This window comes from Podarcis vaucheri, assembly GCF_965113315.1.
Source record: "Podarcis vaucheri genome assembly, chromosome: 9".
NCBI lineage: Eukaryota > Metazoa > Chordata > Lepidosauria > Squamata > Lacertidae > Podarcis > Podarcis vaucheri.
In genome coordinates this window covers 21,883,371-21,906,944 of record NC_138767.1, presented here as the reverse complement: position 1 = coordinate 21,906,944, position 23,574 = coordinate 21,883,371, and the positions used below count along the sequence as shown (strand labels likewise).

General features: G+C 41.5%; 1 protein-coding gene across 1 annotated transcript; it reads left to right on the top strand.

Annotated features, from left to right (window-relative positions):
* Window positions 1-78: 78 nt before the first annotated feature.
* Window positions 79-22,916, top strand: DNAJB14 (DnaJ heat shock protein family (Hsp40) member B14). The gene is made up of 8 exons (XM_082237029.1): window positions 79-298; window positions 11,500-11,674; window positions 15,223-15,368; window positions 16,581-16,763; window positions 17,554-17,648; window positions 18,408-18,517; window positions 20,199-20,371; window positions 22,020-22,916. Exons 1-8 carry the CDS (start codon window positions 166-168, stop codon window positions 22,142-22,144), a joined length of 1,140 nt encoding a protein of 379 aa, XP_082093155.1. The 5' UTR covers window positions 79-165; the 3' UTR covers window positions 22,145-22,916.
* Window positions 22,917-23,574: the final 658 nt, after the last annotated feature.

Here is a 23,574-nt window from a genome sequence, read left to right as displayed (position 1 = left end):
GAGTGAGGCGGCCCGCGGAAAGGCCCCGGCGAGCGCCCCTCTCGCCAACCCCGCCACCCCCGGCCTCCTCAGCGCCCCGGCGGCGCTCGCCCGCCCGCCCGGCTGGCCCCGTCAGGCGCCTTTTCCCTGCGCTGCGGCGGGCGGAGGCGGAGGAAGGACAGGCCCATGGAAGGGAACCGCGACGAGGCGGAGAAATGCATCGAGATCGCCCGCGAGGCCCTGGAGGCCGGCAACCGGGAGCGGGCGCTGCGCTTCCTCAACAAGGCCCAGAAGCTCTACCCGACCGAGACCGCCAAAGGTGAGCGCGCGCGGGGCTCCCTCTGAAAGGTGGCCCTTGTATCTCGAGAGCGCCCTTGGGATCCTAGCATGGCTTCCCTTCACGGTCAGGTGTCCGGAGTCTAGAAGGAGAAAAAATAGGGGGGGGGGGCTATACGGAGGTGTCGGGTAAACTCCGTCGCCTCATCTCTGGGGTCTGGTCTCGGGGAGCCGGCAAGAGAGAGGCGGCGTTTGCTGCTCTTGCTCTTTATAGCAGGCAGGGGAAGCAGCCTTTCTCATCTTTGGGCCCCCAAATGATCCTGTTCCTGAAGCTGCTGCTGAAAACAGAACGGGCCAGGAGTCTCATCAGATCGTAATGAAAGACGCTTGGACAGTATTAGGGCATGCCAACAACCCTCCCCCCCCCCCTGTTTTTGCACTTTCCATTTAGAATATATAAACATTTTTGGGAAACATCAGTGATGGGTGAAGCTCTTTGGTTAGATTTGAAGTCAATTTGGTAATTTTGAGGTTTATTGGTTAACTTTTTTGGGGGGTGGGGGACCTGAGAGTTCCATGCTGGATTGAAGTATCAGTATTATAGAATTGTAGAGTTGGGAGGGACTATGAGGGTCATCTAGTTCAGTCCCAGGCCATGTAGGAATCTTTTGCCCAATGTCGGGGTGAAACTCATGACCCTGAGATAAAGAGTCTCATGCCCATCACCCTGACCAGTGGTCCTGCTAGCTAGAGATCATAGGACCATAGAATCTTAAAGTTGGAAGGCATTCCAAGGGTCATCAAGTCCAATCTGCAGTGCATAAACCTCAGCTAAAGCATCCATGACAGATTGCCATCTGACCTCTGTTTAAAAACCTCCAAGGAAGGAGAGTTCACCACCTCTTGTGGGAATCTGTTCCACTGCTGAACAGCTCTTACTGTCAGAAAGTTTTTTCGAATGTTTAGTCGGATGTTTAGTGGTCCCCAAAATTGGACACAGTATTCCAAGTGTGGTCTGAGTAAGGCAGAATAGAGTGGTACTATTACTTCCCTTGATCTGGACACTATACCTCTGTTGATGCAGCCTAGAATAGCATTAGATTTTTTTGCTGCTGCATCGCACTGTTGACTCATGTTCAGCTTGTGGTCCACCAAGACCCCTAGATCCTTTTCACATATACTGCTAGTAAGCCAGGTGTCCCCCATCTTATATTTGTGCCTATAGTTCTTCCTGCCTAAGTGCAGAACCTTACATTTGTCCCTATTGAAATTCATTTTGTTAGCTTGTGCCCAGTTCTTCAGTCAGTCATTTTGAATTCTGATTCTGTCTTCTGCGGCATTAGCTACCCCTCCCAGTTAATTGTCATCTGCAAATTTGATGAGCATCCCCTCAGTTCCTTTATCCAATTCATTTATAAAGACATTGAACAACAACTGGCCCAGAACAGAACCCTGCAGCACCCCACATGTCACTTTTTTCTAGGATGACAAGGAACCATTAATGAGTACTCTTTGGGTTTGGTCAGTCAATCAGCTACAAATCCACCTAACAATTACCTCATTCAACTCACATTTTATCAGCTTCCTCGTGAGACTATCATGGGGGACTTTGTCAAAAGCCTTACTGAAATAAGATACAATATGTCCACAGCATTTCCCTGATCCACAAAGTTTGTAGTTGCATAAAAAAAAGAAAGAAATCAGATTGGTCTGGCATGACTTATTTTTGAGAAACCCATGCTGGGTCTTAGTAATCACAGCATCCTTTTCTAACTGTTCAGGCTGACTGTTGAATTATCTGTTCTAGGACCTTTCCTGGTATCAATGTCAAGCTCACTGGTTGGTAGTTACCTGGGTCTTCCTTTCCCCCTTTTTTGGAGATGGGGACAACATTTGCCCGCCTCCAATCTGTAGGGAACTCACCTGTTCTCCAGGAATTCTCAGAGGTGATAGACAAAGGCTTTGAAATTACCTCCACAAGCTCTTTTAGTAGCCTTGGATGCAGCTCATCAGGCCCTGGAGATTTGAATTCATTTGACGTAGCTAGGTGTTCCCTTACTACCTCTTTTCCTATCTTGGGCTGCAGCTCCCTCCTTACATCATTTATTCTGTTATCACCAGGTTGGGCATCACTTTCCTTTTGGGTGAAGACAAGGGCAAAGTAGGTGTTAAGTGCCTTTTCTCTGTCACCCAATTGCATTTCTCCGTATTCCCCATGCAGAGGACCTACCACTTGCTTGTTCTTCCTCTTACTTCAGACATAGCCAAAGAAACCTTTATTATTATCTTTAACCTCTCTTGTAAGCCTGAGCTCATTCTGAGCTTTAGCCAGCCTGACTTTCCCCCTGCAACTGTTGCCACACTCCTTTGTGATTTCCCCTTTCTTCCATTTCTTATACATGCCCTTCTTAACTCTCGGCTCATCTGTAAGCTTCTTATGCAGCCACATCAGTTTCCTTAGATGCCTCCCACTTTTCTTTCTTGTTGGTATTGTCTGCATTTGGGCCTTCAATATTTCTCCTTTTAGAATCTCCCATCCTTCTTGGACGCCCTTCTCATTCAGTATTTCTGACTATGGGATCACAACCAGTAGCTGCTTCAGCTTTTCGAAATTGGCCTTCTTAAAGTCCAGAGTACATGTCCAACTACACTCAGTTTTCTCATGCCTCTGTATCCTGAAACCCAGGAGAACCTGATCACTTCCTCCCAAGTTTCCAAGCACTTCCACTTCATCAATCAGTTCCTCCCTATTGGTGAGGACTACGTCCAAGATGGATGATCCTCTTGTTGGTTCTGCCACCTTCTGAGAAATGAAATTGTCAGAGATGCAATGGAGGAATTTGTCAGACCGTACACTATTGGCAGAGTTTGACTCCCAACCATTATTGGGGAAGTTGATGGGAGTAAAGGTAAAGGATTAGCAACAACACCTGGGGACCCAAGGTTGAGTAAGGCTACTTCAGACTATACTTCCCCAACCTGATGGTCTCCGGATGTTGTGGACCCCAACTCCCATTAGCTGCAGGTAGCATATCCAGTGGTTGGGTATGGTGGCAGCTGGAGAACTTCTGGATAGCTGTGGGGCTTGGTCATCCCTGCAGTGCCACCCAAAGCAAGTGTGTATTGTGTGAGCTGCTGCCTCTATACATTTATGCACCCTCCCTTCATGGTACACAGTGGAATGCACTGTGGTCCAAACTACTGAGCCTTTTTGGCTTGCTAATCAGAAGGTCGGCAGTTTGAATCCTCATGACAGGCTGAGCTTCTGTTGCTCTGTCCCAGGTTCTCCCAACCTAGCAGTTCGAAAGCACACCAGTACAAGTAGATAAATAGATACCGCTGCAGTGGGAAGGTAAACAGCATTCTCATGCGCTCTGGCTTCCGTCACACTGTCCTGTTGTGCCAGAAACTTTGTGCTGGCCACATGACCCAGAAAGCTGTTTGTGGACAAACACCGCTCCCTTGGCCTGAAAAGCAAGATGAGTGGTGACTGGTCCATTAGGGCAAATAGGACACCAGCTCCTCCAACCTCAGTCAGCCATGGCCAGCCCCAACTTACCTGTCTTCCTACTTAGTCATTCTAGGGGGTGGCCCTGGCTGTCAGCTTCTACTTGCTTAGTCTCAGTGCTGCCATTGTAGAACTCAGCAGGAAGGAGGATGGGAATAAAACTAGATTTCGTTGGCTCTGCCTCTTACTGGCTTTGGCTCCACCTGCTGTTTGGCTCTCCACTTTCCACCTCACCCAGTGGTTAGCAGTTGCCACCGGTGTCCCCATATCCTGAAACCAATCCTGATGACGATATTATGTAGTATTTATAAATAAGTTTCAACATGTTTCATGCCCATTATTTCATTGATGGATTACAACAGCAACTCTGTAAGGTAGTCCAGAGAGTCAGTTGCCTAGTTACCTAGTGAGTTCACCTAAAGTTACCTAGTGAGGCAACCTTTGAACTGGGTACTCCCTTGCTATAGAAATCCTGTTGTCATGTTTCGTAACTTCTATAGGATAATTAGCAGAGATGATTCTAGCCACAATTAGTAGGGAGTAGCTGTAATTAAATTTCACAGGTCTTACTTCAGTATCGACTGAGTTAGCGCTGCACTGTATTAAAAGTGCCTTAGTATAGTTGCAACTCCCCCCCCCCCACCTTTCTTGTTATACAACTGGAGCCAGCACCGTTGCCTCAGTTCGTTCTTTCTTTTTGCTATTGTAAAAAGCAAAAAAGTATGTAGTCTTGTCGGAAAAACACTTGGTAATACATGAGCTGTACCTGTTGAAATTTTAGAAACTTGATCTTTGGGGTATATCTACACAACAAACAAACCAGTTGTGTAGTGCAATCCTATGCAGGACTATTCAAGTGCCACTGAGTTCATTGGCATTTAGCCTTAGGTAAGTGTGCATAGCGTTGTAGCTGGGTGGTCTGGTTTAGCTTGTTTTGACTTCTGTAAGGGGATCCCAGGGAATCTGTTTCCATGAGGGACTGAGAAATGATAATAAATTTCTAGTTTCTTAACTCTAGCTTGCTGGCAGGGGTTCAGTTTTAAGTGTGGCAGTAAGCAAGTTCAGGTTTCCATGAACTTACATGTATATCCTGGGCTTTTGTAGAAATTTTAAAAAGGGTGACCTAGATTTTCCCCAATATATATTTGCTTATTTTACATGATTTTAGTTTCATCAACCATGCATATCACTGAAACCCAGGTCGCTCAAAATTCTACCCAGCCCTCCATCTTTCTTGCTCACATGCTTTAAGCATATCTTTGCAGGTTTAGAAGCAGTGGTGTGAGGTTTTTTTCTAGGCAAGGGTAACTTGTAATGGAAAAAGTTTCTGATACCCTAGAGAGTGATCAAATTTAGCATGTCTATTGTACTTTTATTTAGTGAATACAGCAAAAATGTGAAGCTTCCAGACTTGCCTAATACTGTATTTGCAATTGGTATCCATTCATTGTTACTAGTAAATGTATAAAATGATATTTTTTCCATAGAAAAATGAAGTACTGGATTTTTTTCTTATGGAAGATTTCCCACGTGAACATCACTGGCTTGCTTCTTTTAAAGTAAAACCGTAGATTCTCAGGAAGCTGAATTTATTGGATGTCAGATTCCTACATATGATTGTGGAAATGTGCTCAGCCCTTAATCTTTTATGCTAAGCCTGCCTCCAATTTTCCATTTCCTTGTTTCACTACTTAGCTATTCCCCATGCCCAAATTATTTCCTGTATGCTGTAGACTGCACAATTGTCCCAAGTTCCCTTTTATCCAAGCTAGTTTCCAACTGCTAAAAGCATAGGAGGACTTGAAATCTGGTTAAACTGTGGAATCAAGGCTGGATATTTGAAATACAAAAGTGAAGAGATGGTAATGTTTTGAAATTATCATTCCCTCCACAGTTTAGAGCTTTTTCTGGGATCATACAAATATAAGTTGTTCCTGAGATACCTGTTACACATTACTCACTTAGCCTAATCTAGGCTGATCTGTGACGAAACCCAGTCTATGAAAGTACAAACGGCTTTGCTAATATATGTTGGCTCATTTCAAATACCTGGTTATATTTCAGGTCACAGTATGTGTACCCTGGTAATCTGGTGTGAAGGTAACATGTTCAAAAATATATGTGGCTTTCAGAGCAATATGTATCGTCATTGCCCTGGACCAGTACATATATTACTTGAAGATTCTTCTGCAAATAAGAAAAGTAACATTATTATTATTATTTACATTTGTTAGTTACATTTTGCAAAAAAAGAAAAGAAAAAAGTTTCAAAACAACTTAACAAGATGAAATATAACAGTTAAAAACAATTTAACTTAGAAAATTTAAAGCAGTATATAATACAAAGTACCTAAAGTGCTCATCCAATAACACACTAGAGTCATGGCAAATCCTACGCACCCCATTAAAAGATAAGCACCACTGTAGAGACCGGCTTTGTTGCCAAAAGCCTGAGTGAATGAAAAGATTTTGGGCCAGCACTTAAAAACTGACAGTGATGGTGCCAGGCACTTTTCCCTGGGGAGAGCATTACACGTACGGGGGACCACTTCTGAAAACCTCTTGTTTTCACGTGGCTCCCTCTGTATCTCACTCAAGTAAGGTGCATGGAGAAGGAGCTCTGATGAAGACCACAGGGTCTGCGCTATTGCATACAGGGAGAGGTGGTCCTGAGCTGCATAGGGTTTTATAGATCAAATGTTGTCCTTAAGGCTTTCCAAACGATACTGCCTGTGGATGTCATGTTTTGAATAGCAGTATATCCAAGTTTGTAACTGGCATGGACCTAATATTAAAGATGAAGGTAATGAACTGTATATTTTAAAAGCACAAATAAGACTTAGCAGATAATTTCTTCAGTAAATGCCATCATAGAATGTACACCTAGCTGAGCTCTGTTTTATTTAGAGATTCTCCAACAACTATGATCCAGCTGAAACATATTGCCAGACATTTTGTAAAACCCTTGCAGCATTCTGTGTCTCCAGTATCTCAGATAAGCCAGATCAGCTCACCTGGGTGTGCAGTGTTAGCATGTCACATACCTAGCAGCAGAGGTCTGCAGGGTTGTGAAATGTTGCGTGTCTAAGTTCTTGCACTCTTAGTGTCATGTTTAAATTGAACCCTATAATTAAAAACCTGAGGAGTGGGCAGTTCAGTTTAAATTTCTCAAAAGAGCAGATTTACCTGAATAATTTAAGTGAATGGTGTGTGTTTACGTTCCCTTCTGAAAGCATCTACAGTATTCTAGGCCAGGCACGTACAGTGGTACCGCGGGTTACAAACGCTTTGGGTTACAAACTCTGCTAACCCAAAAGTAGTACCTTGGGTTGAGAACTTTGCCTCAGGATGAAAATTTCACGATGGCGGCATCGGGAGACCGCACTAGCGAAAGCACGCTTCAGGTTAAGAATGGTTTCGGGTTAAGAACGGACCGAATGAAGCTCGTAACCCAAGGCATCACTGTATATGTGGCACTATATGTCCTGGGGTAAAATCCTTTAAAAAAGCTCAACAACTGGGGTAAATTTGTAAAAAAAAGCAAAAAGCTCAACAACTTTGGAGTAAACTTTAATCCCCTGTTCTAGGCCAACCCAAAGGCCTGATGCTAGTCCATGGGAGTTGCTCTTGTTTATACTGCTGTTTACTTCAGTAGATATAAAAGCAGTAGTGCAAATTGCAGTAAGCAGTGGAACTGGATCTTTGCAGCACATGTAACATTATCATAGCCCTGCTTCAAATCCAAATTTGTAGTCTTCGCCAGCCATAAGAGCTGCAACCTTGGCAAATAATCAAGCCTAGGCACACCTAGTTTTTGCAAATTCAGTTTAAAGTAAGTATTAAAGAATTACTCCTAAGTAAGTTTCACAGGAATTCACTTTAATTAAGGAATTTGTCTTAATTAAGGAAATCTGCTTGAATATCTGGATGAGGGATGTCATATGGCAGAGATGGCGAGCCAGTGTCGCAAAGGCACTTGCAGCAGCCCACCAGCTCTCTTTCAGATGGAGGTATCTTTTCTGCCTCTGGCGTAATGCAGTTTTTAGTAGGCCTTAGTGTTTGGGAAACAGGGGAGTGCTTAGAGTAGACCTTCTAGGAGTGGCTCCATGCCAGAGGGAGAAGAGGCATCATTGTAAGTAAGTTGGGGTTTCCTTGCAATCACAACACTAGCCTGTGGAGGAGAGGTTCCTCTTGTAGCCCAGCACTATGATGCTCTTCAGAGACTGATATCTCTGAAGAACAGAGACAGTGCTTTTATTCCCTGTTGGAGTGCTAGGCTGATCAGCAGAAAGGAGGGGTGTGCTGCTTGAATGTTTCTGCCTGCCTCTCTGAGTGTACCTATGTGTGTGGTGAGTGTGTGCATGTGAGTGTACAGTGGCATGCAGTCCTTGAGGGGGACGGTGATGATACTACAGTATAGAAATTTATCACACACCCTTCACTCGAAGTTCCCAGAGCAGGTTACTGCAATTAAAACACAATATTAAAAATAGTTCTAACCAACCTTCAATGTGGTTTTTGGGCTGCAAAATGTTAGCCACCCTCTTCTTACAGGACGTTGGCCCAAAAAATGTCAGGTAAACTTGTATCACTTTATTTATATTTATTTTAATTCATTTAAGTCTGTTCTTGGAAGGAAGAATGACTTTGGATGTCACTTTAAGCCAGTGGTGTTTCAGTTAGTTTGACTTCTTTCTTACAGAGGTAGTTTGCATGCTTAAGACTGATGGGACTTCAGCAAATATTTTGCTTGCAGTCTTTGATTCCCTGGAGGGACCTGTTAAGGGACTATATAGCACCTGTAGGCCTATTTGTTCCTGATTTATTTGTGCCTTCTTTGGGAGCAGAAGAATCTGTTCTTCCATCTAAACAGCTGGTATTTTTGTTTTGTGCTTTGAGAAGCCCAGGCTGGTTTTTTTGAGTTTCCTTTAGGTTCTATATAACATGATAGCAACCATACACAAGCAGGAGAATAGATTGTACCTTTCACAATCAACAGCAGACACAGCAAAGGGCATTGAAAGAAGCTTATAATTGTGGAACTATTTCAAGGGCTTTACAAGAGTGAAGTCTGGATTTGAATTTACTATATAAATAGCATTGTACTTTACTGGCCATTTCAATTCTTCCTTAGAGCACTGCATATGTCCACATCACTGAGGCATATTGAAGCAATTAATTTATATGCTTTATTTGCATGTAAATAGTATGTATACTAATGTGGATTATTTAAAAAATCAATTGGATATGTTTTGTCTTATTTAAAAATTATTATTTTAATATTCTAGTGAATTTGTATCCTTATTTCTGAGTTCTGAGTGCAATAATAAGAGTTGCCATATTAGCATTTCATTCCTGGTACTTGAGGGACAGCCTTTCTGTTGGGATTGCAAACTGACTGGGGATAACAACACCAACCTAGCCTGCTTTTGTGCTTTTAACAGCAGCTTTATTTGTAGAAATTGGCAGATGCAGTTCTTCATATCTTAGTGAGAAGGATTATAACGTTCTTAGACATTTTAATAGAAATGTGAATGGACTAGAAAAGATACAAGTCGGTAATCCCATTTCCTACCTACAATATTTGTCTTCACATGCTTCACACTAACAGACTTTTCATTCTGTTTGAAGTCCTGTTAGTTTCAAAAATGTGCATTTTCTTAACAACTTTGATTAATTAGAAGTTTCCCTTCTGCATTTTTACAATGCTGTAATAGTAATGATCAACAACAACATGGTAGAAAATAGTTTTCTTCTAAGGCTGTTGAAGGGATTTTTTCCTTGCAGTTCTGATTTAATCCATTACAAGACAATGGCTGTACTTTACAGATCCCAAGCGTATTTGCTCAGAAGTGACCTGCACTGAATTCGGTGGGAAATGCTCCCTGATAAGTGTGCTTAGGATTTTCCAATCTTAAAACTTATTTTTACTAATTCAAGAAAGTCTTTTTAATCTAATATTAATATCATATACATTTAAAATTACATTACTTGGGAAATTTAGGACGTGTGTCAGTTGATTGCTCAAATACAGTACAGTGGTGCCTCGCAAGACGAAAAGAATCCGTTCTGTGATTCTCTTCGTCTAGCGGTTTTTTCGTCTTGCAAAGCAAGCCCATTGACGGATTAGCACTATTAGTGGCTTTTAGCGGCTTATCTGCTGATCGGATCAGCTGATAAGCGGCTTAGCGGCTTAGAAAAAGGGGGGAGGGGGGGAAAACCAGCAGGAACTCGCAAGACATTGTCGTCTTGCGAAGCAAGCCCATAGGAAATTCGTTATGCGAAGCACCTCCAAAACGGAAAACTCTTTTGTCTAGCGAGTTTTCCGTCTTGCGAGGCATTCGTCTTGCGGGGCACCACTGTACTGTCAAAGATTTCATCAAGCTGGGATGGAGGCCCTTGCAAAGGTGGCAGCTTATATTTCTTATTTTAGTAATTTAGTTGCATCATAGTATCGCCTGATGGTATCATCTAACTCTAACCTATTCTATTTTGCTTCTTACAGCAAAAAGATCTTGATTAAACTGAAACTATAGGTTTCAGTTTTCAGGAAGAAATAACTCAAGTTTAGCCCCTTCTTGACAAGAGAATTTGGTTTTCCTTTCTGTGGATTTAATAATTTAGATGTCAGAACACAGTCTGAAATGGGTCAGAATCAGCCTTTTTGGGTGCTACATTTTGCTGTGTGACTCTCCATAGAAGACTTTGCAGGCAGGACTGAATCAACCAGACAGTGCGGCCTCAGCAATTACTGTGAAATGATTGCTTGTTCTCTTTGCCTTAAAAGCTGTGTATGGAGATGCAGGAAAACAATTCTTTTCCTAGCAAAAGGAACTACTACTGAACTTACTTTTTGTGATAATAGTAGCAGCATAGAATCACAGAGTTGGAAGGGATCCCGGGGGTCATCTAGTCCAGCCCCTGAAATGCAGGAATGATTGAGCAGGTACTTATAGTAGCGCATAGGCACCTTTTGTATGGCACTCGTGACATCAATCCAGATGTCTTGTGTCACTTTTAACTACTCTATTTTATGTGCTTTAAAAATATATATTCTGAGGATGTGTGATTGAGCTGTCTATAGCAGTGTGTCACCACAAAGATAATAAATGAATAATAAACCACAGTAATAAACCAATTAACTGATCAATCTTCTGTACAATTCAACAGCTAGTTTGGCATAATCTCTTTCTGTTATATGGGGGACAAGAATATTTCTTGCTGTGGGGTGTGAGGTGGGGGCCTGTGTGTATGAAGCAGTGGATCCAGCACTGCTTTCCTAACTTTGGGAAGACGGTTCTTCCTTCCTTTTCATTGTGCGACCTCCAGATTGTCATAAAAGGAAGCTCAGGGATTGCTGGTGCCACAGCCCTTCAATGCCTTGTTTGGGGGCACTTGCTATTGCTGGCAGGAGAACGACTGACAATAGCTTTCCATTAGCACTCATCTCTGGTGGCAGAAAGGCACCTATGCACTGTCTTAACTCCTTGGGACATTGGTGGGATGGTTCAAATTGTACTCTAAAATGCTATCCTATACACACTTACTTGAAAGTAAGTTCTACTGAACTCAGTGGTGCTTATTCTGACTAGACCTGCTGCATAGGAATTCATTGCAAATATTAGCCTAGGAACATAATTATTTTATCTGATTCTTTCCCCCATTTGTCCTCAAAATGTAAGCCTATCAACAGTATCTTCTATGCTTATGTAGCTTACACTCCTTCTCTTCTGTAGTGTTACTGGAAGCAATTTCAAAGAACGGGAGTGCTGCCGGGAGTGGTGCTTACTGTCGAAAACCAGCAAGTGGAAGTGATAAGAACAAACCCAACAGCATGAAGGACAGCAGTGCATCTGCTGCAGGTGAAAGTGGGAAGACCTACACCAAAGATCAAGTGGAAGGAGTGCAAAGGTATTTTCCTAAATAAACAGGTTGCCTGTTGATAGTACTGATAATAAATTACAAGTGTATCTGACAGCATAGCGTTCCCCAACCTGGTGCCCTCCATCTGTTGTTGGACAGCAGTTCTAATAATACCTGACCAATTGCCATGCTGCAATTTCAGGAGAAGAAAAGGCTGAAGAGTAAACCCTAGGAAAATCCTAAGTGGAGTCTCTAAGGCATCTTGTAAGCCTCCTACAGGCAACTCCTGGTGCCAAGCTGGTGCAAAACATATTGCTGTGCTTTCCTTTGGATCACATCAGCGAGGCCAAAAGGGGAGTCTTGTCATCTGGGCAGCCCAGGACTTTCATACACACTGCCCAGGCTAACACAGTCATTTGACTTCACCCCCAGAGGCACACTCCAGACGGATGCCAACAACAACAACATTTGCCACGCTGGCTGAAACTGATCAAAGTTGTAGTCTAAACGACCTGGATGGCACCATGTTGTGGAAGGCTGGCCTAGGTAAAAAAAGTACCTCTTCAGATGTTGCCAGTGTGAGTTCAGCTTAAGAATATTAGCTGAGAACATCACACTGCTTTTTACGAAGGTTTTAAGCCAACCTTTTGGAGCAGTACAGCTGTCACTTAAATGTTCTGATGCGAGAGCTAAACTCATGGATTCCATTTTTGAAAGGTCTCATAGTTTGAGCGCATGGCCGCTATGTTGACTGAATGCTTTGTCAATATCAGCTAGAGCCTGATGTAGCTTGTTATCATTTCAAACAGTAAATAAGATGGCTAAGACAGTTTTGCCTGTATAAACAGCAGCTGTGTCAATATGTTGAATTGTTCCATATACTGAAGTATTTTAATTTAATTCTACTATTAACATGGTAGGTGAATAGGTCCTTTCCTACTTCTTTTCCTTTAGTGTATGTATTAGTGACTCTTTCACCTCTAACCTGAATCCAATCAGCAATTATATTATGAGGAACATGTGATCCTTGACCCAATTTGCAAGCGATAAGGAGAAAGAAAAGCAGGGGCATGGAGAGCAAGCCCAAAAGCAAGAGGGTGCCCCCCCCCCTTGGACTCTGGCTCCCCCACCACAAGCTTCAGTCCTATTCACTTTAACATGCACGCCTAATAGATTGCCCCAAGGGGATGTGGCCCTCAACAGAGAAAAAAAAGGTTCCCAACTCCTGATTGAATCTCTCATTGAAGTAAGTGAGATAACTTTTCCAGTGCAGGAGGAAAGGGTAAAAGGCTCCTTAGTCCATGCCAGGGTCCTGATCTGGATTGGCCCCCAAGCTTGCAATCTATTGTACTTCTGGACTAGCTGGGGTCCCATATGCTATTGGCATGAATGTCAAGGAGGAGGGGCAAAACTGAAGAAAAGAGTTCCTAGTGGCCGATGGGAATCTTCTGGGAGCCAGATATTGCTGGCAGGCCAGAGATTCTCCATCCACGTTCTAAAATATGATGCAAATAGTCTAGTCACGCCTTTGCTGCATCCTGAGGTTTTTATTCTTATTGTTATTTATTGAATTTCTATTCCGCCCTTCTTCCAAGAAGCTAACAGAGATGGACAAGATTTTTCTTATCCCCAACCCCAATCTAATTTAACAACAATTCTGCGGAGTAGGTTCAGCTGAGAGATAGTGACTGGCACATAGCCAGTGAGCTTCATGGCTGACATAGATTTTTCTGCTTCTTTTCCTGCATGCTTAGTCTCTGCACCTCACTGAATATGACAGAAGTTATACCAACAACATTTGGTTTGCATGTACATCACCTGAATGTTTGGTCAATAATGTTAAGAAGCAGAGGAGAACCAATTATAGAGCAGAACAATCTCAAAGTGATTAGTTTAAGGATATTTTTGCCAGGTTAGAATCTAATAATGTGTGTTGATAGCAGAAATATAAACAAGCATTTTAGTTTCTTCCCCATCCTATACACAAGAGAGAGTGCTTGTAGTTCTTCAATAGAGTGTTGCTCGGTGACGGAATGGTTCAACTGGGAGCAGTGCAAGATGCAATAACTCTTTACTGATTGCATAAGGGTTAAGCAAGCTGAACAGAAGGCTGCTCACTTTATTGCACCAAAGAGGTCTTGTGATAATGTCTTCTCATGTGGGCAAAATTTCATTTCCAAGTTTCTGAAACAAAAAATATGGGCTTAGCTTTCTAGTAAAGAGCTATCATCTTCAAAACCTGCACAACTACCAATGGCAGCATGAAAGTGAAATAGAGATCTTTCTTATTGTAATGCTGGTGTCTCTGGAATATCTATCACAGCATTTAATCTCATTAAGCTGGGGGGGGGAACCTGATGGGTTGATCATTTTCGTAACTATTATTAGTAGGAACTACTACGTTATCTTATTGGATTAGTGTTGCTCTGAATCAAAGTGGAATTTTAAAAACCATTTAGCCGCTATATCAGTGTTCCTCCAAAATATTTACCAGTTGTCCTTGGTGCACTTTTAATTCCTCTTCAAAGAGGAGCTGGAACCAAGATGAGACTCCAAGGCGTGCACTTTCCTTGTTGAAGAACTACAGTCACTGTAAATCTTATTACCCTTTCAGGTTCCATGCAGATTCCTTGCTTTTTTTGTTAAAGAAATATTCAGATCTGCTTTGAGATGTTACAAATTATTTTACCTAATGGAAGTTTACCAATTCTTTCTTCAGTATAATGAACTGTATCTGTCATGCATGATTGATATTCATACAAGCAAGAGTTCATGAAAATGATTTGCCTCTTGTTAATACGTAGATGTATCAAAGTACTCATCTGTTTTAACAGAAGAATTTTGTGATTTAATTTCTTTAGAAATCGCTAGCCTATCTACAGCTAGCTGTTTCCATAATATTCCCTCCTATGTTTCTTAACACTTTTGTCCAAACTTTCAGTTAAAAATGTACATGCAGTTCAAATACTGTGAGTATAGCTTTGACCCACATTTAATAATCGTACCTCGATAATAGTAATAATTTCACAAGTCAGCTGCTGGATTCTATGGCAATAGGATAAAAGTGTCCTTTGGTTTGAGGAGAAGACACAAGAGCTTTGCTTGCAAACTGCCATCATTTTTTCTAATCCATCCCCGTAAGAATAGTTGTACTGTTTGTCCCTGGAGTTTATCCTTTATAGCCTCTGGTGTTTGAAGCCACCTCTTTCTTGATGGTTACATCATTGACCTCATAATGCTTTTGCCATCATGAACTGTAAAGTTATAACAGGGCAAAGAATAAAAACTGCTGCCCACTTAAATGGGTTTCAGGTAACTGATATTGGATGTGTGTGTATTATATCTGGGATTCCTTTGTTAACATTGCTTTACAATAAAATACATTACCAACATTATGCATAGTTCTACACATGGATTTTTCAATGTATGTGTAATATTACTGCTAAAAAAGCAAAAAAAAAAAATATCAAAATACTGGTACTGTGGTTTCTGTACATAAGATGAAGCTGCTTGAAAATGAACTTCTCAAATTGTGCTTTAAGAGTTAATAGTTGTGTTTTAAAATTGAAGTTATTTTGTTTAATGACCTCTTGCAGTATAAAAAAGTGTAAAAATTACTATGAAGTCCTTGGAGTGTCCAAAGATGCAGGTGACGAAGACTTGAAGAAAGCTTATCGAAAGCTTGCTCTGAAGTTTCATCCGGACAAAAATCATGCACCAGGAGCAACAGAAGCTTTTAAAAGTAATATTTTCTAATTCATTTGTAGAAAAGAAAACATTTCAGGGGCAGGTGTATCTCTTCTGCCCAACTGGTTGTGTTAATGCACAGCCTTTTAACAATGGGTTGGGTCCAAAGGTGCTCTTTTGTAGCTGCAAAAGGATGGCTTTTTACACCTTGCACTAAGCTGTACACCTTGTAGCCAGAGCATTTTATGTGACAGTGAAACTAAATCTGTGATCATCTACTTCTGCAAGTGGAAGGATAAAAACTGCTGTAGAAGTAACTTATTGTAAACCTTTCAAAAATAGCACTGGTTGTTTTTTTCCTCCCATTTATGGTCCTTTGGTTGTAGCTCAGTATATTCAGATCCTCATACACAAGGTGGTAGGCATTGGGTTGTAAAAGCAAACCATCAGCTGGAATCCAGGCTACTGGGAACCTTGTTTCATGTGCCCAGGGGGTGCTGGGTTTGTCAGTCTTGAGCAGGGTCCCTGTAGGTTGTTTCAAAGGCATTCTTAAACAGTTTGTGATATGACATGAACACTTACTACAGTGGAACCTTGGTTGTCAAATGTAATCCGTTCTGGAAGACTGTTCAATTTCTAAAAGGCTCAGCAATCGAGGCGCAATTGCTGGTCAGCGAAATCCTTTGGAAAAATGGAGAAATGCACCTCGGAAGCTGATCGGCGTCCAAGGTGCATTCAAAAATGGAAACATTCCTTTCTGGGTTGTTGGCGAAAAAACCGAGGTTCCACTGTATTTAAATAAAAAAATCAACTGGGCACAGCTATGGCCAAGCACTGCTTGCACCAAAAGAACACAAGTTTATATGTTACCGAACACACTTTCTGTTGTGATGCCTACTTGCATTGTTATTTATTTTATTTATAAATAAGTTGCTTCCTATGAGGCATCCCAAAGCATTTCACAGTACTATAGTCACACTGGTATCTGTACTATACATTTGTTTCCATGTTTCAAAGGGGAGGGGGAATTGACAACAACAACTTACTCCTTTTAGACTGTGTGCCATGCATCAACCCCCAGACATGTTTGAGACCATGTCCAATGTTGTCTATGTGCAGTGTGGAAAAGTGGCTCACTGCAAGTCAGGCAGTCTGGGTCCCTGTCTGACCTGTGAATTAATACAAGTACAATGTATCACTCCCTTCTCTGTGTATCTAAAATGTTTCTTTTCTCCCATGCTTCTTTCCCCTGCACTCTGCATTTCAGAGATCGGAAATGCATATGCTGTGTTAAGCAATCCAGAAAAACGAAAGCAATATGACCTCACAGGCAGTGAAGAGCCATGCAGCCATCCTGGCAACGGTAGATTTAACTTCCATAGGGGATGTGAAGCAGATATTACTCCAGAGGACCTTTTTAACATGTTCTTCGGTGGGGCATTTCCAACAGGTATGTTCACTGATCACCTCGCCTTAGCACACCACTTCCATCTCACTCCCTCTGTATCATCCTTCCCATTCACTTGTCAGTCCCAAATATCTCCCACTTCCCTTTCCTAAGGTAGAACAGCCACCTTGAGTTGTACATATGTATTAAATGAATGGGGTGTAAGAAGTGCTTTTGTAACTGATTAAATCTATTCTAGCATGCTCAGCCTCCTGCCAACCTAGCAGTTCGAAAGCACAAAAAAAAAATACAAGTAGATAAATAGGTACCGCTCCGGCGGGAAGGTAAACAGCGTTCCCGTGCACTGCTCTGGTTCACCAGAAGCAGCTTAGTCATGCCACATGACCCGGAAGCTGTACACCAGCTCCCTCGGCCAATAAAGCAAGATGAGCTCCACAGCCCCAGAGTCGGCCACGACTGGACCTAATGGTCAGGGGTCCCTTTACCTTTTAGCATGCTCAACAACCATTACCTCATGTACCAGCAAGATTCTCATACAATGATATCAGAGCTCCCATGAACTATTTAATGTTTCCCAGTGCTTTGCTTAAAACCAAATTTGCTTTTCGCAAACCTGAAGAACGAGTTTGTGAAACTTCTTGCCTTACCCACTAGCAGCCAGTGGTCCAATAAACTGTTATGCCTTTTTCTTGAAGGTGCAATATATTATTTGTACTAATTAGTATGGCATTCTGCATTGCCTCAAAACGAGTACAGCTGAGTACTTACTTTTTCACCTTGTCATGTTTTTTCTGCTCCCAATACGATCTTTTAAATGTTTTCTCCCCTGTAGGCAGTGTGCATTCATTTTCTAATGGAAGGTCTGGCTACAGTCACCATAATCAACATCGTCATAGTGGGCATGAAAGAGAAGAGGAGAGGGGTGATGTATGTTTGTCTTTTGCATGAACTTATCTTTTTTGAAATATCATCCCTAGAAGTAATATTAATGAGCAGCATGCCTTGCAGCTCTGTTGTCTAAATGAGTGCCTGTTTAGTAAACAGATGCAAGGAAACAGTAACAGTTAAAAACCTAATTCCGAATTTTCTGAACTAGTGTATCTAATTTTAATGGAGGAATCCTATGCATGATGTTTACTCAGAAGTAAGACCCATTGTGGCTCACCCCCAAGTACCTCTTCATAATATTGTAGCCTACATTAGATTTTGGGCACCCTTGCACTTAATTATATATGCGGCATAAAGTTTATAAAGAGGAGCTAGCAGCAGCTTGCTTTTGCTTCTCTATGGAAATTCCTGCAATTCCTCTAAGCCAGTGGTTCTCAAAGGGTGTAGCGAGTCACACTAGTGTGGCAGGAGAAGATGGCAAGTGGTGGAGAGGAAAAAGTTTAAGAACTACTCTAAACCATGGCTTCACATGAGGATAGGACATGAAGTGATAGGTTTAAACAATATGAAGTTAGAGAAATACTACACATAAGGCAACTATTCATTAGTGCAACCTATCTCCTTCCAAAGCTTTCAAGAAAAGACTGGACAGGGACAGGAACAGGACAGGAACCCAATATATGTCTTTTGGCGTGTACGCATCTTTCCTGTCTAGGAAAGTGGTGGTGATGGTGGACTAGATTCCTACCAACAAAAACAAAACACCCTGTGATTTGTTATTGCTGTTTCCTTCTCTAGGGCGGCTTCTCTATGTTCATTCAGCTGATGCCAATTATTGTGCTGATCCTTGTCTCTTTGCTGAGCCAGTTGATGGTGTCTAATCCTCCATACTCCTTATATCCAAGATCGTAAGTAGTACTATTAATATTTGTATGGTTTACATGGATATTTTAAAATACCTATGCTGTTCCTGTATTTTTTCAAGCTTTATGTATTGCAGAGCTTTTCTCCTTTGTGTGCACCAATTCAGAAATGATCAGGAAAATCCGAAAGCAAGAAATGCTCCTATTACCCCCTTGAAAAACTAGCTCAATATAGAAGCTCAGTTCAGCTGAACAATGGCTTATTGTGGGTCTGTGCTATGTTTACATCACTTAGGTCAGTGCTGCTAAGGGTTCTGCGCCTTATTTTTGACCTTCACTGGGAAAAGAGGCCTTAAATCGTTCTCACATGGTTGTCCTTGACAAGGTTTAAAGTAGAGCTTACAGTGAAATTTACCCATTTGGTTGCACTTTAAACTAGCAGCATGATGCTGTAAGAAGTATTTACAAGTGGTTCTGAGTTTTGATTTTTAGAATTAGAGATCTGGAGATGGCAACCACAGCTATTTTCAGGCTTTTTGTGAGTGGAATCCTAGTGCTTATTTGGATTGCTTAAAACAAATGGCTTTCCTTCTGGTACTTACTTCTGTTGGTAGTTTATCTACTAATGCAGGGGTCAGCACACTTTTTCAGCAGGGGGGCGGTCCACTGTCCCTCAGACCTTGTGGGGGGCTGGACTGTATTTTTTTGGGGGGGGGATGAACAAATTCCTGTGCCCCACAAATAACCCAGTGGTGCATTTTAAATAAAAACACACATTCTACTCATGCAAAAACACGCTGATTCCCAGACCGTCCACGGGCTGGATTTAGAAAGCGATTGGGCCGGATCCAACCCCCGGGCCTTAGTTTGCCTACCCATGTACTAATGCAATGTGCATTATGTTTTCATGCTAATAGTAGATTCGTTGTTAGTAGCTAGACTGCAGTCGCATGTGTCAGAGGCCAGGACCTCCTACCCGAGTGATAGCCTCTCCCTAGAAGGTGAGAAGTCAACAGCACTACTAGCTTCCAGTTTCCTATGGTAATGGAAGCCACTATCTTAACCTGGCTGACTCTGTAAATATAGGCAATTAAGAACAGAGGGAATTTCTTAATTTAACCCTTTAGTATGAAAATATATTTTCTTGTAGATTAATAAAAAAAATGAAGCAAAGGTAAATATAGAGGACCTCTCCAAAATGAACTGTAAAATTCAATTCAGTGTAAACAAGTGTAAAGTGTTACATGGGGGGGCAGGAATCTTTCACACATCCACTCATGGGGTCTGAACTGGCAGTGACTGACTCAGGAGTGAGACTTTGCTGTTGTGAATAGCTTGATGGAGATGTTGATCCAGTGTGCAGTAGCTGTGAAAAAGGCAAATTGCATGCTAGGATATTAAATCTGGAGCCTTCTAATTAGGAGCAATCTAACTCAATAGAATGCCCACATCATTGTGATAAGCTCTAGACATGTTTTAGCAAACCAACAACATGGAAGGTATAGAGTTTACAGAAAATCGGACACCAGATACAAGACATCATTTATAATATTGCTATTTCTTGCTTTACAGACATGGCAAATTGGTGTTGTATATATGTAAAGACTTTCGTGAAAACTCTTATTTATGTTGCAATGAATCTGAAACCCTCTTTGATTTTTCTTTGCTGACAACAACATTGGGGACAGTGACACAGGCTGACAATTAGTATGGGATCTCTTTACAGGGGTTCAGGACAGACCATTCAGATGCAGACACAAAACTTGGGTGTTGCTTATTATGTCAACAAGGACTTTAAAAATGAATATAAAGGTGCAAATTTGCAGAAGGTGGAAAAGAGTGTGGAAGAGGACTATGTGTCCAACATTCGAAATAACTGTTGGAAAGAGAGGCAACAAAGTAAGTGGACCTTATGATTTTTTAAAAAATAAAGGCATTATACCAAAATAACATGTAGCTCCGAATAGAATGAGATACTGGCATGGATCCTAAGGGAGTTTCCCCCCTTTTCAGAGGTTTGTGAGCTCCAGGTTCATTTCCCCTAAACCACGCCCACCTGCCCTGCAACTAATGTCGTATTGAATTTTCCGCACACCAGTAGATAGGCAGAGAACTCACTTGCACACCTGAACCCTGTGTAAAGCAGAACTGAAACCCCTGCACATTGGATCATGTGTGAGTCCTGCTGAGTCAGTATCTTTCCACCCACACCTCCTGACACATCAACAGGAGCACCTAACTGCCAATGACCAACTTGGATGGCTTGGAAATTGTAGGAAGGGCAAGTGCTCCTGTGCTTAGGTCTTGCTTGCAGACTTCTCATGGGCATTTGGTTTGCCACTGTGAAAACAGGATGCTGGATTAGACAAGCCATTGGTTTGACTTATAAGGTTGTTGTATAAGAATTATTAAGGTTATCTTTGTAGAGTGCTTCGAACAGTTGCAGTGGAAGAGCTATATTTATTGTCAGCAAGAGGGGGAATGACCCCAACCACCTCAGAAGCAGTCATAAAATTCCGGGGGTGGGGGGGACTTTATTTGGAATCTGAATACTTCAACAATTATATTCTGGTGGCTAGCATCCTCTTCAAGATGTTCAAGCAGGTGGCTGACCAATTCCAGACACTCTTGAATTAAATTCATTTTATAAAACCATTTCATTCAGGGTTTAGCCTTGGTTTAGGCACCAAAACTGTCTTGGTTGCCTTGTGGGATTATGTTTGCTAGTAGGGAGACACAGAAAGTGTTATTGTTTTCTTTTATACTTGGACACTGTTCTTAGTAGTATCTGTTTTAGTAACCTCCTAAAGATGTTGCTTGATTGGGTGTGGACAGCATTGCTGTTTAGTAGTTCCTCTTGTACTTGGACAGAAGCGGGTGTTCATCCCTGGCTTTGGGGTCCTGAAGGCAGAAGCCTTATCCATGCTTTTTAACATCTACATGAAATGGCTGGGTGAGGTCATCTGGGGATTTGGAATGTTGTGTCAGCAGTTTGTCAGTTACATCTAGGGGTTCCCCCCTCCTTTATATTGAATCCAGATGAGGGTGTCTATCTAGATCAATGCTGGGCTGTGGTAATGAGGGGGATGAAGGCCAATAAGCTTAGGTTCAGTGCAAACTATAGAGAGGTATTCCCCCTAAAGGACTGGGTTTGTAATTTGGATAGAGGTAGCCCCTCTAAAGGACTGGGTTTGTAAGTTGCATGAGTGGCTTGGAGCACCTTTTTCCAGCTTGGGTTGGTACACGGCTTCTATGATCCATTGTTATAGGGCGGTTTATATATTAAATAAAAAAGGGGAGAGAGAAAATTGAAAGCCACATGGCATCCAAGAGAAGAGGGTACTCTCTGGCAGGCTGAAAATTTGTGGATCTGAATCATTTTAGTATTGGCATCATATGAAAGAAGTAGATGACATTTTATTGTTTTCTCTTTCTGTAAACCACTTTGAGGTTTTTTACACTCAAGTGGTGTATACATTTTATGAAACAAATAACATTTGTCAGCTATTGCCAATATGTTTTATTTACTTTGTTTTTGTTTTTAAAGAAACAGATTTACTGTATGCAGCAAAAGTGTACAGAGACGAACGTCTTCGAAGGAAAGCAGAAGCCATCTCCATGGATAACTGCAGAGAGTTAGAACGGTTGACCAGTATCTATCGGGGAGAATGAGCTAGATCCTGAAATGTACTGCCTGTACATGCTCTCTCTCTCTATGTATAAAAAGAAAAATCTGTAAACTGAGAAAATACTATTCCGTCATGAAAAGGAAGAGGGATGTAAAACTGCTGTCTAGCTGTTTCCAAAAACCTTATCCTGAAGTACCAATATAATTTAATAGCCTCTTAGTCTGAAATATATGACAAGGTCATATATTTACATCATTGAATTGTCATTTAAGTTTTACTCTGAGAGCTTCTGTGATTTCTTTTTCTACAAGAAGCAGCTCCAATGTGCTGCTATGCTTGTGGAGATGTAGACATAGTGGTTCTTCTTCTGAAATACTTGCCATGTAAATATTTGTGGAAAAAGAAGACTTGTGTATATAAAAATGTTTAAAGAAATCTCAAAGGCATTTAGATGCATTAAACCCTTTAATCTCATGGATGGAACAAATAGTATGACTACATCATTCCTTATTCAGATGTCAAGTGTGTGGTATTGAAAGAAAACAGGAACAATTTTCTCTCTGCATAAAATCTACTAGGTTGAAGGAGTATTTTTAAAAAAGTAATTGGCCATGTGGATTTCTTATGAGATGATTGGATAAGACTGGCTGATACCAGAGTTTCAGCATTCATGCTGTAGTTTTAATGCTGTATATCTAAGCAGTGGCAAACCAGACATCTGTACCAGACTGTTTCTTGCTAAGTGGCACACTGGCACCAAAAAAGAGAAGTACACAGATACTTTTGGTACTTACTCACATTCTGTTTTGGTGTTCCAGAAAAGAACAAGGTGTATTTAAGCAAGTGCTGCTGTACAACCCACCTCTCCATATTTTTTAGTTTAGCATGACTTAGGGTCACGTGCAAATCCTTTAGAAATGGAAGGTGTTAAATCCACTTGCTAAATACACAAGCATGCTAAATCTACATTCATAGGCTGCTTCTCTTTCACTAAAAAGCAGAGAAAATAATGGAGTAGCAATTTTTTTAAAAGTTGGGGAATTTGGCAGTTGTGTTCATTTACAACTCTGTTTTCTGTGTAGGTATCAACAGTTGATCAAGCCACTTCTAGGGCATTATCCAATGTCACACCAGTGGATATAATGGGATTTTCCTTTCTTCTCCTCCCCAATGTGCCCCCATAATTGACTCGGAATATTCCCACCTCTGGAGCAGATTTTGTGGATGTGCAGGGGAGAGAAAAGGAATAAGTCCCCTTGCACAAGCAGAAGTCCACTGTGCAAGGATAACACTGTTGTATGTCACCTCTAAAGTTCAGCCTTGTGCCTTTGAACCCTTTGCTGATTCTTTTACAATTAGCTTGTCTATGAATTGCTGCTTTAAGCTGTGGTTTTGCTTGTTGACAAGAGCTAAGAAGCCACAGTGCAACAGTTTCTGTCCAGATGTGTACAGGGTAGATTTTTGTACAGAGGA

Coding starts and splice junctions, on each gene's coding strand:
- DNAJB14 (XM_082237029.1), top strand. CDS start 166: ATGGAAGGGAACCGCGACGAGGCGGAGAAATGCATCGAGATCGCCCGC. Junction 299..11,499: donor CCCGACCGAGACCGCCAAAG/GTGAGCGCGCGC, acceptor TCTCTTCTGTAG/TGTTACTGGAAGCAATTTCA. Junction 18,518..20,198: donor TACTCCTTATATCCAAGATC/GTAAGTAGTACT, acceptor ATCTCTTTACAG/GGGTTCAGGACAGACCATTC.